The 16,308-nt window shown below is 44.6% G+C and overlaps 1 protein-coding gene across 4 annotated transcripts in view; it reads left to right on the forward strand.

Moving 5' to 3' along the window:
- Positions 1-16,308, forward strand: part of MMS19 (MMS19 homolog, cytosolic iron-sulfur assembly component) — a 35,478-nt gene that overhangs the window by 9,166 nt on the left and 10,004 nt on the right. For 2 of the 4 annotated variants that reach the window (XM_055118838.1, XM_055118839.1), the window contains exons 2-13: positions 4,190-4,238; positions 6,390-6,490; positions 7,125-7,210; positions 7,606-7,680; positions 8,054-8,123; positions 8,489-8,617; positions 8,702-8,763; positions 12,942-13,028; positions 14,424-14,498; positions 14,896-14,973; positions 15,498-15,636; positions 15,887-16,041. In XM_055118838.1, coding sequence (XP_054974813.1) covers positions 4,190-4,238; positions 6,390-6,490; positions 7,125-7,210; positions 7,606-7,680; positions 8,054-8,123; positions 8,489-8,617; positions 8,702-8,763; positions 12,942-13,028; positions 14,424-14,498; positions 14,896-14,973; positions 15,498-15,636; positions 15,887-16,041 — 1,106 coding nt within the window. Of the gene's footprint in view, positions 1-4,189; positions 4,279-6,389; positions 6,491-7,124; positions 7,211-7,605; positions 7,681-8,053; positions 8,124-8,488; positions 8,618-8,701; positions 8,764-12,941; positions 13,029-14,423; positions 14,499-14,895; positions 14,974-15,497; positions 15,637-15,886; positions 16,042-16,308 lie in introns of those variants that run through there. The other 2 variants (XM_055118840.1, XM_055118841.1) reach the window with 2 other exon arrangements.

The following is a 16,308-nucleotide window of genomic DNA, read 5'->3' on the forward strand; positions in this document are numbered from 1 at the left end:
ATTTAATGGAAATCAGATCAGAGAAAGAAATTACAAACGAAACAGGGAAGACTCAGGTGAACCCATGGTACTGGATTAGACTAGGCAACTTTAATTTGATGTTTTAATCATATGATAATACATATAGAAAGAATAATAATTGATACATAGTCAAGTTACAATACATGCATATATTTTCCATCTGACTCTTAAGGGCCCGGGTGCAGCGATATTCCTATACCAACAAGCACTCCCACATCCAGATCTAGGTTTCCAGTACAGTCCCCATTAAGAGGAACCAGGCCTCTGGAGAAATGCGGGATGGCTGTGTCAGAGACTGTAGAACCCAACCTCAGAAAGCTCCCATTATCCAGAGAGAGAACAACTTAGGCTACAAGATAGCCAGGTAGTGGATTATAACCCAAAGTATGACATACATATATGTGAGTATGTTGATATAAAATAAAGAACTAAATGAGTGAAGGAATGAGGGGGGAGATCAGTCTTCCCTCTTTTAGAATAACCCCACGCAAATGGATACTCCTATTAGGAAGAGATCTTAATTTGCTCTTACCTCAGCGTATGGCCTGGACTGAGTGACTCTCTCAAGAGAAAAAGAATATAGAAAGGAGAAAAATAGTAATTGTGTAATACAGAGGCCTATCCTCTACCTCTTAACAAAGTGATCAAAATCATCATATTTAGATAAGTCAGATAAATACATTGTACTCCCTCAACAGAATAGGGTCAGGATGTGTTTTCTCTTTGTTGTTCTTCCCCCAAAATCTGTAACCCCAATCTAGACATGAGGAAAATATTGAACAAACCCAAGTTGAGGGACATTTCATACAATATTTCTATAAATATTGAAGTGATGAGGGCTAGGAAGATGCTCAAAGGACTGGGATGCATGCTTTCTTCAATCCCTGTGCCTCAGTCCCTGGTGTCTCAGTGTCCCTGCAAGTGGCCCCTGAGCAGCGCGCCTGGGGGAGCACTTTTTGGTGTTGTGCAAGAAACAATATGAGATAATAATAATAATAATAAAGTTCACTTAAAACAACGAAGATGAAGTTTTCACAGGAGGAGACTAAAGATTCATAAGAGCTAATTACAATAGATCCTTAATTGGATCCTGAGTAGAAAAATGACAGTAGCAAGATGACTCTAAGTAGAACAGTTTAATAATACTGTTTATTAATGCTGATCTCTTAGCTTTAATAGGTATCCCATGTAAGATGTAAACTTTGGGGAAAACAGTGAGGGATACACAAAAACTATACTATCTTTACAGCTTTTCTATAAATCCCAAATTGTTCCAAAATGAAGCAAGTTTTTAAAAAAATCTACTTCTCATCACCTAGCTATCCAGTTGTCCTTCCATAGAGAAAATTGGTGTTACTAGTTATTTTATCTTTTGCAGAGATACGAATAGAAACAGACCTCACTCCTGTTAAAACAATGCTCTAACACTACTGTACACTATTCATATTCACAGTACTGCTTTTGGGGTGTGCGTGTGTGTGTGTGTGCGTGTGTGCGTGCGCAGGTGCACACATGTACATGTCCTCAGTCTTTTTCTGAGTAGCTGCAGAGAGGTCTACTATATGGATGTACTATAACTTATTTGACCAGATTCTAAGTGATGGCCATTTGTTTTTTATAGTCATTTGCTATTATAGATAACTGTAATGTTATCTATAACACTCTTACAAATACATAGGAAACATTTTAAGAAGGGTCCCTGGGTTACATAGCTTATGCACTTATAATTTTATTTATCTATTGGGTGGGCCACACCTGCTGTGCTCAGGGCTTACTTCTGGCTCTTTGCTCAGGGCTGGCAGGGCTCAGAGGACCATATGTAGTGTTAGGGATTAAACCAGAGTCTGCCATGTGCAAGGCAAGCGCCTTAATATTGCTGTGCTATCTCTCTGACCCCTAAAATATTTTTAAATATTCCTATTCCTTGGGTCGAGAGATAGCTCCTAGGATGTGAGTGCATACTACCCCCGGTACTGTCTCATCCCTTGCAGATCTTTTAGTTCTGTTGTTCATCAGGAGTCATGGACCTTTGTGTGGCTTTTTTTCTACACTCACACCTGGCTGTGGTATGACTGGAAATAACTTTCAGGGCCAGGAATTACAGGCAGGGCTGCCAGGATCATGCCTGACAAATGTGGGAGCTCAAGGACTTGAACTCATAGCAATATGATTGTCGGCAGACACTTAGCCCTAGTACCAGTTCTCCAGTTTTTGAAGTCTGTTTTATTTACCTTAGTATGACTGTCCTTGTATTTTATAGGCTGCTGATTGCTTGTGTGATTGCTCTCTGACCTTTCACTTAGTATCTCATTTTTTATTGGTCCTCAAACAAGTCTCCTATAGACAGCAGGTTAGATTTTGTTTCCTGATCCATCTGCTCACTCTCAGGTCAGACATTTAGGCAAATAGTTGGGTTTGTGTTTGGGTTTTGGGGCCACAACAGCAGTGCTCCGGGCTTACTCCTGGCAGGGCTTGGGTGACCCTGGGGATGCCAGGAATCAAACCCTGGTTGACCTCATGAAAGGCAAATGTTCTACCTGCTGTACTGTCTTGCACCACAAATAGTTATTTTAAAAATTATTACTTGGGTTCAATCGCCAGCACCCCATATGACTCTTTGATTATGGCAGGAATGATCCCTGAGTTCCGAGCCAGCATAAAGCCCTGAGCACTGCCAGCTGCCAAAAAATAGGAAAAGAGGGGGGAGCATAGTGATAGAACATTTGCATTGCATATAGCCCACCCAGATTCGCCCCCTGGCATCCCATATGGTACTCTGAGAACTTCTAGGAGTAATTTCTGACTGCAGAGCTGTCACCCCTGAGCATCACCAGGTATAGCCCCAAAACAAAACAAACTAAAATAAAAAGTTACGGGGTTGGAGAGATAGTACAGCAGGGAGGGCGCTTGCCTGCACTTGACCAACCCAGGTTCGATCCCCAGCATCCCATATGGCCCTCCAAGCACTGCCAGGGGTGGTTCCTGAGTGCAGAGCCAGGAGGATCCTCTGAGCATTGCTGGGTGTATCCAAAAAAAAAAAAACAAAACAAACAAAAATTATTACTATTTTTTATGTGGATTCTGTATGTTACAGGAGCTTGTCTCTGTTCCTCTGTGTTTGTGTTCTCTCCCCTTGTTCACTACTGATACCACAAAATGTGCATATTTAATTCAAATATTGAATTTTTGATGTTTTTCATATTGTGAAAATGAAAAATGAAAATATTGTATAATACATTTTTGTTATTATAGTCTTCCACTGTCCACATTTTACTGGTATTTTAATTTTTGTTTGGTTGGTTTGAGTGCCAGGACCAAACCCAGGACGAAAATCTGCTCTAGCCCTGAGCCATGTCCTTAACTTTTACTGGTGCTGTTACAGAGATAGCTTTAAATTATCGATTAATAATTGGGAAGTTTAAAAAATAATAATAATAACTGGGAAGTTTACTATCTTGAGTATTTCAAGAATGTGGCATTCCTTTCTATTTGTTTCAGTTGTCTTTTTACTTATTTTTGGTTTGGGGGCCATACCCAGCAATGCTCAGGGATACTCCTGGCTTTGTCCTTAGGAATTACTCCTGTCAGTGCATGGGGGACCATATGGGATGCTGGGGACTAAACCTGGGTTGACTGTGCTCAAGGCAAGCACCTGCCTGCCATAAATCTCTTCAGCCCCTGATTCAGTTGTCTTTTGTGATACTTCAAAGGGTACTTCAAAGTACTTCCCATTCATATGTTCACATCAATTATTCAGTTTATATCCCAGTATTTCTTTTTTCCTATTGTTTATAGAATCTTTTATTCCTTTCTAAAATTTCACAGGATTTTCTGTGTATAAAAAATGTAAAGTTTCTTTATTTCATAGTATTCTGTATACCGGAGCCACCATAATAAGTTAGGTTATAATATTTTTAAGCTACTTCTGTGGGCTTTTCCAGATATATAATTCTGTCATCTGTAAGTGATACATTCACTTCCTTTGCAGTTCGTATGCCCTGAACTAGGAGTTGAAGTGCCACAGTAATGCTATGTCGGGCGATGCTTGGCAAGCACAGTGACTTCATCGTACAACCTTTAGCACAGACAGGGAACCCTGGTAGTGAAAACCATTGAACCCTAGAAAGGAGTCTGGGTTTTGTTTATCACCTTTCCTTCTTTTCCTCAGATGTGAAATCTGGCAGCTATACAGTGTTACAAGTGGTGGAAGCCGTTGGGTAAGAGCTTACATACCTGGATTCCCTTCTGTTCCTGCTGGTAAACTCAGAAAATGGTCTTTTATCTACTGCTGCTTTTCTATAGCTAATGAGCCCCCCAGACCTCTGAAGGTAGCCCTGCCCCATCCCTCTCCATATCCACACCTCCTGAAAATGTTTCATGCCACCTGACTGCGTCTCCTAAGGAGGTATTGGCAGCACACACACACACACACACACAGCCTTTGGGCCACTTCATCTCCTGGATCCACCCACAAGTTTGGGGTGAAGTGGGTGTTTCAAGGCCATCAACTTACTTAATTAGAGCTAGGAGTACTCTTGTGCTTCTTCACACCCACCACACCAGTCTGCCTGGATGTGACTCAGGTTTCTCTGATTTCTGCCTGGGGAGCTAGCCGGAGGCAGAACATGCCCAGACTTCCACTTTAGGAAAAGGCTTGAGGAAACAGCTGGACGATTTGGTGTTGTAACCAAATAGTCTCAGCACCAGTTGAAGAATCACATGTAATCTGATGCCTACTTTCTTCATAGTTCATACTTGGTAGACCATTTAAATTGACAAGTATTAATAAACTTGTTAACTGTCCTGACCAACATATCATTGAGAAACAGAATTTTAATGTTGAAGAGTGTGTAAACGAGATCACTATCATTCGCTTCTCCCACATCCAAGACTGTTTTGGCCTTTCTGTTAGCATTGTTATGTCTGTAGTTTATTTGGGTGATTGGCGGGAAGCTGTTACACCAGACAGTGTTGGAGGGCCAGCGGAGGGCCATACCATGTGGTCCAAGTGATTATACCGGGGATTCCTGCATGCAAAGATATGTTCCAGCCCTTTGAGCCATCTCCCTGGCCCCACCTTGGTCCATTTTTGAAGTAACGACTTTATTGAAATATAATTCACACAGAAAATACACGTTTAAAAAAATCTGGTGAGGGGAGGGTTGGCTCACAGGTAGCAGTGCTCAGATCTTACTTCTGGCTCTGTGCTCAGGGATTACTTCTGGAGGTATATAGTGACCATTGCAGTGTTGAGATCAAACCGGGGTCAGCCGTGTGCATGGCAAATGCCTTAATCCCTGTGCTATCACTCTGGCCCCTAAAATTCTCAGTTTCAAAATATGTGATTCTGGGGCCAGAGCAATAGTACAGCGGGGAGGGCGTTTGCCTTGCATGCGGCCGACCCAGGTTCGATCCCCAGCATCCCATATAGTCCCCCGAGCACCGCCAGGAGTAATTCCTGAGTGCAAAGCCAGGAGGAACCTCTGAGCAGCACCAGGTGTGACACAAAAAAGAAAAAAAAAGTGTGATTCTGTGGCATCTTTTATATTTACAGATTTGTACAACCTTTGCCACAATCAGTTTTAGAATATTTTTATTATCCCAGGAAGAAGCCCCTATTCACATTAGCAGTCATACCCCATTAACCCTTCTTCCTGGCCTCCTGGCAACTAATCTTTCTATTTCCTTATTCTGAGAGTTTTATATCAATGGAGCCATACCACACAAATAGCTTTTTCACTTAATATAATTTTTTCCAGGCTTATCCTAGTTGTAGCGTGTCTCAATACTTTTATTTCTTGCTGAGTGACTCTCCATTATATGTACATATCCCATGTTTTATTGAGCTATTAGTTGATAAGCATCTTAGCATCTCTGTGTTTTGGTCATTCTGAATAATGCTGCTATGCATGTTTATGTGTCTTGGTCCATTTCAAATGCCCAGTTTTCTACTTGTGAGCAGGAATCTTTGTATAAATTCCTATCCTGGAGCCTGTCAAAGAGTGATCTTTGGGGCTGGAGCGATAGCCCAGCAGGTTAGGAGCTTGCCTTGCACACAGCCAATCCGGGTTCAATCCCCATCATCTCACATGGTCCTCTGAGCCAGCCGGAAGTGATCTCTGAGTGCAGAGCCAGAAATAAGCCCTAAGTACCACCAGGTGTGGCCCCAAAACAATAACAACAAATGTCAGGTTAGTGTGGGGGTTGGGTCCTTAGACTCTGACCTTCCTGATACCTAGAATCCTGAATACCTTGAGACACTTTCCTGGATAGCTTTTACTCCTTAATCTTTTAAATGCCAGGGGTAGAGAGGTGAGTAATGAATTATAAAACATGTATTCCTTGGCTCTATCTTTTTTTCCCCTCAGATCTTCTCTGGAGAATCCAGAACCCCGAACTCGTGCACGAGGAATCCAGCTTTTGTCACAGGTGCTACTCCAGTGTCATTCCTTGCTCCTGGAGAAAGAAGGTACTGACAGCACTAGAATGGGAGAGTCATCCTGGATTGCTGAGCCAAGGCCTTTGTTGTCTGTTCAAGTCACCTTTACAGGAAGAGACGATAGGGTGAGGGGTGGGAAGGTTGGAATGTTACAGCATGAGGCCAACTCAAGTACAATCCCCAGCATCCAATGTGGTTTCTCCAAGCACCACCAGAAGTAATTCCTGAGTGCAGAGCCAGGAGTAACCCCTGGGCATTGCCAGGTGTGCCCCCCCCCCAAAAAAAAAATGTGACAGTGGCCATCTAGCTATTATTCTTGCTGCCTTTATGTTATAGTGGTGGTACTTAGCACAGTTGGGTAATTGGACAGAGTGTCCAGCAAGTCTGAAATACTTAGGGCCTTATCCTTTAAGCAAAGTTTGCCGACCTCTTTCTATGGAAAGATACTTTTGGAGCTGAGAATGGCTTTGACTATGGACCTGGGAGAATGAATAAGCAATCCATTAAGCGAAGCCCCCTCAAATGGGAGGGCATGCCACCTCTCTGTGAGCAAAGGGGAAACTTGCAGTAAAACCTGAACAGGAACAGCCCTTATAGACATGGGAAGGAGCAGCCCCTGTGGGCCTCTTATGTAAACTGATGACTGCATTTCCCATTTGTGCAGTGGTGCACCTGATCCTGTTCTATGAGAACCGCCTGAAGGACCATCATCTTGTGATCCCATCTGTCCTGCAGGGTTTGAAGGCACTTGTGAGTTCTTTCCTTCCACCCTTCACCCCTTCCCCCCCATTATAAACCATTGGGAGCCTTTGTCCAGTGAATTCTCTCTTTGCCCTTTGGGATGGCTTTGAATGCTGAGGAGAAAAAGATACCCTAATATGGGAATACTAAACTTGTATCAACCAGCCCAGCTTCTTTGTTCACTTTGGAGTGTAAAAGTATCCTTTGGAGTTTGGAATTCAGAGCATAACTGGAAGGAGCTGCAGAGAACGATCAGCTTGAGTAAAGGGGCATTTCTCACTGCTAGCACTTGTTCCTCAATCAGAATGTTGATTTCCTCTTGTAACCAGTTAAGCCATTTGAGGGTTGTATCTTAGAGGCAGTGACATTCCCTTAGTGTTCACTGATCTTCTCTTCTCCCTCAGAGCATGTGTGTTACCCTGCCTCCAGGCCTGGCTGTCTCCGTGCTTAAAGCGATCTTTCAGGAGGTCCACGTACAGGTGAATACTAACAGTCATTTCCCTATGCTCTCTGAATGCTTGACATGTGGAATTAGGTGTCAGAGAAGCAGTAGCTTCTCAATTCTGAGCTCTATCAGGGCTTCAGACATGCTTATGTGCTGATCCTTGCTACCTATGAGGAGGCAGCTTACCCTACTGTCTGACTTTACGCCTAAGGTCAGACACTTAAAGAAAGTCACCCTTATAACAGAATAGCCATCAGTTTCCTCTCTCTGCATTTCGTTTTAGGTTGGTCTTTACTGTTATAAACAACACTGTTCGCTTTGAGATTGTGAGGCAAGAAGTAACTATATCCACTGAGTTATTCTTTGAATACTTAATCTACTTCCTTCTGTTTCTCCCACCCCTCAAGTCACTGATACAGGTGGACCGACACACAGTCTACAGCATTATCACCAACTTCATGAGAACCCGGGAAGAAGGTACAAGGCAAGGCTCTTTGTGAGCTCTGAAAAGCAAGCACATTTGGTTCTCCCCCGTTTTTAAGACTTGTTTTAATCTGGAGGTTAGAGCAAAGGAAAAAGACTGTGAGGGAGAAGGATAAAGGCACGAGCTCCCCAAGTGAAGTGTGAAGAAAGGGCAGAGTGGAGCTGATGGCTTTATAATCCTGCCTCATAACAGTTACACACCAGCGCACTGCTTTTCTTCATTGATCACTTTCTTGGAGTAGAAAGACAGAATTGGTCGGCTTTGGTCGGCTCTGGGAGGCAGGAAAGGGAGCTGGTGACTGGGGAAGCCCAAGCTGTCTGCTATTGGAGACAGTTGTGACCCATTCTCTCCTCCCCAGAACTGAAGGGCCTTGGAGCTGACTTCACCTTTGGCTTCATCCAGGTGATGGATGGGGAAAAGGATCCCCGTAATCTTCTGGTGGCCTTTCGTATCGTCTATGACCTCATTTCCAGGGACTATAGCCTGGGTAAGCACTTGTATCCGTCAGGTGACCAGGATGTATCAGATGAGTGAAGCTGAGAAGTCAGCAGTTCTTTCTCTGTTGCGACAGGACCCTTCGTGGAGGAGTTGTTTGAAGTGACATCCTGTTACTTCCCTATTGATTTTACCCCTGTAAGTAGCATCTTTCATTCGTTTGTTTGTTTGTTTTTGTTTGTTTTTTTGCTTTTTTTGGGTCACACCTGGCAATGCACAGGGGTTACTCCTGGCTTTGCACTCAGGAATTACTCCTGGCGGTGCTCAGGGGACCATATGGGATGCTGGGATTTGAACCCGGGTTGGCTGCGTGCAAGGCAAACGCCCTACCCGCTATGCTATCGCTCCAGCCCCACATCATTCATTTGTTTGATCAACTATTCTTTGAGTGCTCTGTGACAGGCTCATTTCTAGACACTTAGGGTACAACAGCGAGTGAGAGAGAATCCCAGCCCTCAATGAATTGACATTTCAGTTTTTGGGAAGTGAAGAAGCATTTGCCTTCACAGGATGGGTTGGATTCGATAGTTGTTTGTTGGAGGGAGGTGGGAGTGGTCAATTCTAAAATCCTTGACAGTGTTCTTACTGCTGTGGACTATAGGGAATAAAACACAGGCCCTGCCCTTAGAGGTAAGAGAAGGTTATGGACAGAATGAGTGGTCTAGTTGTTCAAAGAAGGTAAGAGTTTATTATCAGCTAGAATAAGTAGGAACTGACTTCATAGATAACATCTTGTTTTCATTGGTTTCTGAGGGAGGTGTAAGATATGATTCTGGAGTCTCAGGGGATGTCCCTGATAATAGAAACAAAGTGACCAAGAAGGTACAAGTGAGCACTGTCTGTCCAGGAGGCGTTGCACTGACTGTCCACTCAGACAGCACCACTTTATATTCTGATATCCCTATTTCCAGACATTCAGAGCCTTTATCATTCCCACATGTATGGGAATGCATGGGTATGTGTCCAACAATGTCAATAATCTGGAAGAGGGCTAGAGAAATAGTACCAGGGACAAGACTTACGTTTGGCAGACCATGGTTTATTTCCCAGTGTCATATGTGGTTCCTCAAGCACTACAAGGAATGATCCCTGAGCTCAGAGCTAGGAATAAGCTCAGGAATGATCACTGAGCTCAGAGCCCAGGAGTGGCCCAAAAACCAAAAAATTAGAAAGAGAAAGACCCAAAGTGGGCTGGGCCAGACTGATAGTACAGTAGGTAGGATGCATGCTTTGCACGTAGCCAAACTGGTTCAATCCCCCACACCCTATGTGATTCCCTAAACCCCTCCAAGGAGTGATCCCTGAGTGCAGAGGCAGAAGTAAGGCCTGAGCACCACTGGATATAGCCTGAAAACCAAAAAAAGAGGGCATCCCATAATGCAGTGGGACAACCACTGCAGAAGAGGTTGTATAGAGGTTAAGCTGTTTATCTTATCTTACACATGGTCAATTACAGTTCAATCTCTGACACCATATATGGTTCCCCAAGCACTATCCAAAATGATCCCTGAGCACCTCTGAGTGTGACCCCAACCACCAACACCCCCAAGCTAACCACCCCCCCCCAAAAGAAATGGTGCTTTTATTTAAAACAGGTTCTCCAATTTACTTTGGTCTATTTCCAGGTTTAGAGGCTTTCCTTAGACATCTAGTAATTCATGTGGGTCTGCATCTGTTTGTGAGTGAGGATTGTAAAGCTCTGAGCATAGGGAATGGACTTTTTTTTTTTTTTTGCTTTTTGCTTTTTGGGTCACACCTGGCAATGCACAGGTGTTACTCCTGTCTCTGCACTCAGGAATTACTCCTGGCAGTTCTCAGGGGACCATATGGGATGCTGGGAATCAAACCCGGGCCGGCCGCGTGCAAGGCAAATGCTCTACCTGCTTTGCTATTGCTCCAGCCCGGGACTGTACTTTTTGATTATGTAGTTTATTGCAGAATTACTTCTGTGGACTTAGGGGAACCCCTAAAGTATTCTTTCTTTTGAGCTAGTCAGATGCTTCTGGAAAAAGGATCTTAGCTCTGTCTCAAAACAATGATGACAAGCTACAAGCATCCAGGACTGGAAAGGGCTGGAAAATCATAGCACTCAGTCCCAAAACCCACCCCAACCCACAGCTGCCTCTAATGTCCCAAAATAGGGACATGAGTCTGGCCCTCTTCAGAAAATTAAACCTCCAGGGGCCAAGGAGATGCTGCAAAGATTGTCCAAGTCCAGGTTCAACCCCTGACATCAGCCCTCTCCCCAACAAGGCACTTCGTTAGCCCTCCTGATTATTTTCTTCTTCAACCCTACTCCCGATTTCAGAGGTACCTGGTACTTCAGTTTGCAAAGCTTTATTGGCTTTCCCCAAGTCAACTCAAGTTTTTGTTGTCTTGGCTCTACCAAGCTATTTCCTTCTTACCCATTTGCTTTTCAACTTCTGAGATATTGTCACTAACATCTCTAGTCCTGTTCTCTTAAGCTTTTTGTCTTATTTATTTATTTAATCCTCATATTTTGGGGATTTCTAAAAGGGAAAAGAGTGATCTGATGTTTATTTTCAATCTGACATCTTGACATAAACCATCATATAGACAGCTGGGGGCTATGGAGATAGCTCAGTAGAATAATACAAAAATAGAAATATCTATTAGACCATTTTTTGGAGTCATTACCCATCAGTAATCAGAGGTTACTCCTCGTTCTGCACTCAGGACTTACTTATTGGTAGTACTTGGGGACTATATGGAATGCCAGGGATTGAACCCAGATCAGCCAGATGCAAGGCAAGCACCCTATCTATTATACTAGTTCTCCAGCCCCTATTAAAGATTATTTAAGGGTCTGGAGTGATAGCACAGTGGGTAGGGTGTTTGCCTTGCACACGGCCGACCCGGGTTCGAATCCTAGCATCCCATATGGTCCCCAGAACACCGCCAGGAGTAATTCCTAAGTGCATGAGTAATCCCTGTGCAACGCCAAGTGTGACCCCAAAAGAGAAAAAAAGAAAAAAAAAGATTATTTAAATATATTGTGGCTCAGTGACACAGTGAAATAATAATCAGTCACTAAAACTTACAAAAGAATTATAGCATGGGAAAAAAGTTCCTTATTTAAATATATGTCTATATAACATGTATATAAAATTATCACAATTTTTCTAAGTGCATATATTTTAACTATTTTATTATTATGTTTGATTTTTTTAATTGAGTGAGGTTCTGTGATTTACATTACTGTTCATGATGGTTTTTTGTGTACATAATTCCAACTAAATACATATTTTGAAGGGAAAATGTCAAGTCAGAGAGGGAGGTACAGGGTATAATGAACCTGCCTTGATCACAGCCAACCCCCATTTGATTCCCAGCACTGCATATGGTCCCCTGAGCACTGCCTGGAATAGCCCTGAGTACTGCCACATGTGGGGGGATCCTCCAGATTTTTTTTTTTAATAAAAGGGAAGTGTAGGGGCTGGAGCAATAGTATAGCAGGTAGGTCATTTGCCTTGCATGCGGCTGACCCAGGTTCAATTCCCAGCATCCCTTATGGTCCCCCAATCACTGTCAGGAGTAATTTCTGAGTGCAGAGCCAGAAGTAACTCCTGAGCATTGCCAGGTGTGACCCAGAAAGCAAAAAATGTGGGGTGGGGAGTGTCTACCAACACATAGACATAATACTTGTATAGAAATTAAATTCTGCGGGGCCGGAGCAATAGCACAGCGGGGAGGGCGTTCGCCTTGCACGCGGCCGACCCGGGTTCGATCCCCGGCATCCCATATGGTCCCCCAAGCACCGCCAGAAGTAATTCCTGAGTGCAAAGCCAGGAGTAACCCCTGAGCATCGCTGGGTGTGACCCAAAAAGCAAAAGAAATTAAATTCTGCACCAAAAGCTAAGGGTGTTTATCTCTGAATAGTGATATGATGAATCAGATAGAAATTTGTGATTAGAGAAAAAATATATGCCCAAAAGATAAAAATTCTAACTTTTTTTTTTGGGGGGGGACGAGGTTCGGTTTAGGTTTAGGTTTTGGTTTTTGGGCCACTTGCACTCAGAAATTACTCTGGCAGTGCTCAGGGCAACCATATAGAATGCCGGAGACTGAACCTGGGTCAGCTATGTGGAAGGCAAATGCCTTACCTGCTGTGCCCTGGCCCCTAAGAGATAAAAGTTCTGAGGAACGTATAAGAGCAAGTTACTCTTCCTGCTAGGGAATTATTCTTCCAACTTGGGTGTAAATGCCACTCACTGTACCCTATTATGCAGTTTTGCCCGTTTTCAGACTGAGGGTGCTTCAAGGCGTTCTACAAACCTGTGTCCTCCCTTTTCTAGCCACCAAATGATCCCCATGGAATTCAGAGAGAAGATCTCATCTTGAGTCTTCGAGCTGTGCTGGCTTCTACACCACGATTTGCTGAGGTGGGTGTCATCAAAGTTAGGATATACAAAGTTTTGAAGAAAAAGCAGTAAAAGTTTAGTTTGGTAGTTTTTTTGTTTGTCTTTTAGTGGATTTTTGGGGGGCAGGGGGCTGAGGGGCTGAGATATTGAAGATTCTATATATATATATTTAATATCTAATATATATTCTGCAAATGTGGTCAAACTTGTGTGGCTAATATTTCAGAGTTTCAAAGTAGGACATTTAGCATCTCTTGCTTTAAAATAGTCATCCAGGGGCCAGAGAGTCTAGGGGTTAATGCACTTGCATTTCACTCAATCTTGTTTGAATCCCTGGCACCACAAATGATCGCTGGCACCAGAGATCACTTCTGAGCACAGAGCAAGGAATATACCCAATGTAGTCCCAAAACCAAAAAAAATATATTAAAAGTAAAAATGAAAATGCAGTCCAGAGGGCAGGGGATAGTAAAGTGGTCAAGCAGAGCACCTGGTTTGTAGGCATGAGGCCATGAGTTCAACCCAGCATCACTCCACGTGCTGAGTATAATCCCTGGCAGACCACAGCCAAAAAGCATGCGAATGTTGCAGACAGTTCTGCGTGAGCATCACCATGAAATGTAAAAGCACTGCAGACCCACATGTTCCCCCACCCCCACACCCCCCATCATCAGATTAGGCTCTGAAAGGGCAAGGGGTAAGCCCTTGCCTTAGTGCTGTTTGATCCCCTGCCATACCCTGAGCCCTGCCAGGTATCAGTGAGTGTTATATCCCTGCCTCCTACCCCCCCAAAAAAACTCAAAAAGCAAAAAAAGAAGGGAGAGAAGATGAACTAATTGTAAAAACAGTAAACTGTGAAGAGAGAGTACAATGGGTAGGGTACTTGGCTTGCACATGGCTGACCGCGTTTGATCCCCAACACCCCATATGGTTCCCTGAGCACCCCTAATTGGCTTAAAAACAAAATAGAACAGTAAACCAATCCCTATTAGGTTCTATTTTTAGAAATTTTATCATTTTTCCAGCTTGCTCTATTTTTGAAGAGAGGGATAGGCAATATTTAGGGGGTCTGTGGCCACTTCTAGTAATATTTGTTCCACCCCAGGCCAGCAGTTCAATGCTAAAGCCCATAGATGTGGCAGCCTACAATGCTCAGGTCTGCCACAGCTGCAGCCTGTGAAGTTCGAGGAGATCATGTGTTTCCAGGAATCAGATGGGGATGCATGAGCTCTTGACCCCTGTGCTCCCCCCTGCTAGCTCATAACATGCTCCTATAACATAATGTCTAGTCACAGCTGACTCAGCAATCCCTGGTGTAGCACCTACCCCGAGGGCTGGTGGCAGTTGGGCGCAGGGAGCCCTGATGTGGTGCACTATGACCCTTCTCAGGATGTTTTCTTCCTCCTCACCCCACAGTTCCTGCTGCCCCTGCTCATTGAGAAAGTGGATTCTGAAATTCTGAGTGCCAAACTGGATTCTCTTCAGACTCTAGTGAGTGATTTTTCGCCTTTCTTTCATCTGCCTTCAGAAATTTAGAGGTACTAAAGATTCTTAGAGAACCCGGGAACAAACAGTTCTGAGTGGGGCTCAGATGAGGGAAGTTAGGGTCTCAGTCGTAGGTTGACCTAAAGCCCCCTTGCTACTCCCCCACCCCCAGCTGCATGTCTTCTTGTCCTCTAGTAACTGAAAGGAAAGTGGGAAAGGCTGACCAGGCTTGCTTTTTCATCAGTGAGGGTTGGCTCTTTTTCCGTGCCCTAGGTAAAGTTGTTATGAAATCCTGCTAGTTTTTCTGCTGAGAGCCAGGCTCTGTCAGGTGCTATTATGCCGAGGTTCCTGCATAGCTGAGGAAGAGCTGGTAGAGAGCTGATACCTGCACTTTCCTTGGCAGACTGCTTGCTGTGCTGTGTACGGACAGAAGGAACTGAAAGACTTCCTCCCCAGCCTTTGGGCTTCCATCCGTAGAGAGGTGAGTAGCACTGAGGTCAACTCATGACTGCCAACTCCCAATTGTCGGGCGTCAGGAGAAATGAGACGCCCCCTCTTTCTGTTCTGCTGAGCCTGGTTATTTAGCAGGCCAGCAAGGTTTGGTTGTCGTAGAATAACAGAGGAGAGTGTCCCTAAGTGTGGCCAGTTGCTCGCTGATGGCACTGGGTCACTTCATCACAATACCCGTTTCCTGTCCTTCCTTGTAAAGCACCTCCGTTGCGGTGCTTCCGACACCACACTGGGTAAGAGGGTGGAGAGACCCAGGAGTATTCCGGGAGCTGCCGTTGAGCGACAACGACCTGCTTCGCAGAGCATCTGTGTGTCAGCCCTAATGGGACCGAGGATTTGGTGAATACACAGGCCTAGAGAAACTCATTTCAGGGCCTCATTTCTGTTGCCATGTCCTGAAAGCGCCACTCCCTGCTCTCCTCCTGGTGGCAGCAGTTAGGTGGGGTCTGGCCCGGTACAGGCTCACCTCAGCAGCCTTGGGATCCTTCCTGACAGGTGTTCCAGACGGCCAGTGAGCGGGTGGAGGCAGAGGGCCTGACTGCCCTCCACGCCCTGACTGCGTGCTTGTCTCGCTCTGTGCTGAGGGCCGATGCTGAGGACCTCCTTGACTCCTTCCTTAGCAACATTCAACAGGGTAATGAAGCTGGGATAGCAGAAGAAGGGTGTGTGCGTACGAAAGAGATAAGTTCTTACGGGCCAGAGATTTCCCATGCATGTACTACACAGTTGGTGACTTAGGGGCTGGAGCCACCTTTGCGCTAAAACCAATCAGATGGCAGCCACCAGCCAACTGTGCCAGGCGTGTGTCACACTCTCGTAGGGAGGGGGGGGGTAGGATCAGACAGCATTCGCCTACTCCAGTCTCTGATAATGTGTCTCTATAGACTGCAGACACCACCTGTGTGAACCCGACATGAAACTGGTGTGGCCTAGCGCCAAGCTGTTGCAGGCAGCCGCTGGAGCGTCTGCCCGGGCCTGCGACCGAATCACCAGCCACATACTACCACTGCTGCTCGAACAGTTCCACAAGCACAGCCAGGTAAGAAGCAGGAGCAGGTAGGAATCGGGGCCCAGATACTCCCTCCCTTTCCCGAGGAAGGGCTCAGTGTTGAGCGTGGACCTATCAAGAGAGCTTGGGTATTGATCCAGTAGCGGCTGCTAGTTTCCAGTTTACTCTTCCAAAGTCTAAGGATAGTTCTCCCCACTTTCAGAGTAATAGAATTTGTTAGAATTTTCTTTTACTCCAGTATCCCTTAAGTCACATGTTTGAGAAGATTGGTCAGATTTTAGTCCATCTTAAAAAATT

The sequence above is a fragment of the Sorex araneus genome, chromosome 11 (assembly GCF_027595985.1).
Source record: "Sorex araneus isolate mSorAra2 chromosome 11, mSorAra2.pri, whole genome shotgun sequence".
NCBI classification, from domain to species: Eukaryota; Metazoa; Chordata; class Mammalia; order Eulipotyphla; family Soricidae; genus Sorex; species Sorex araneus.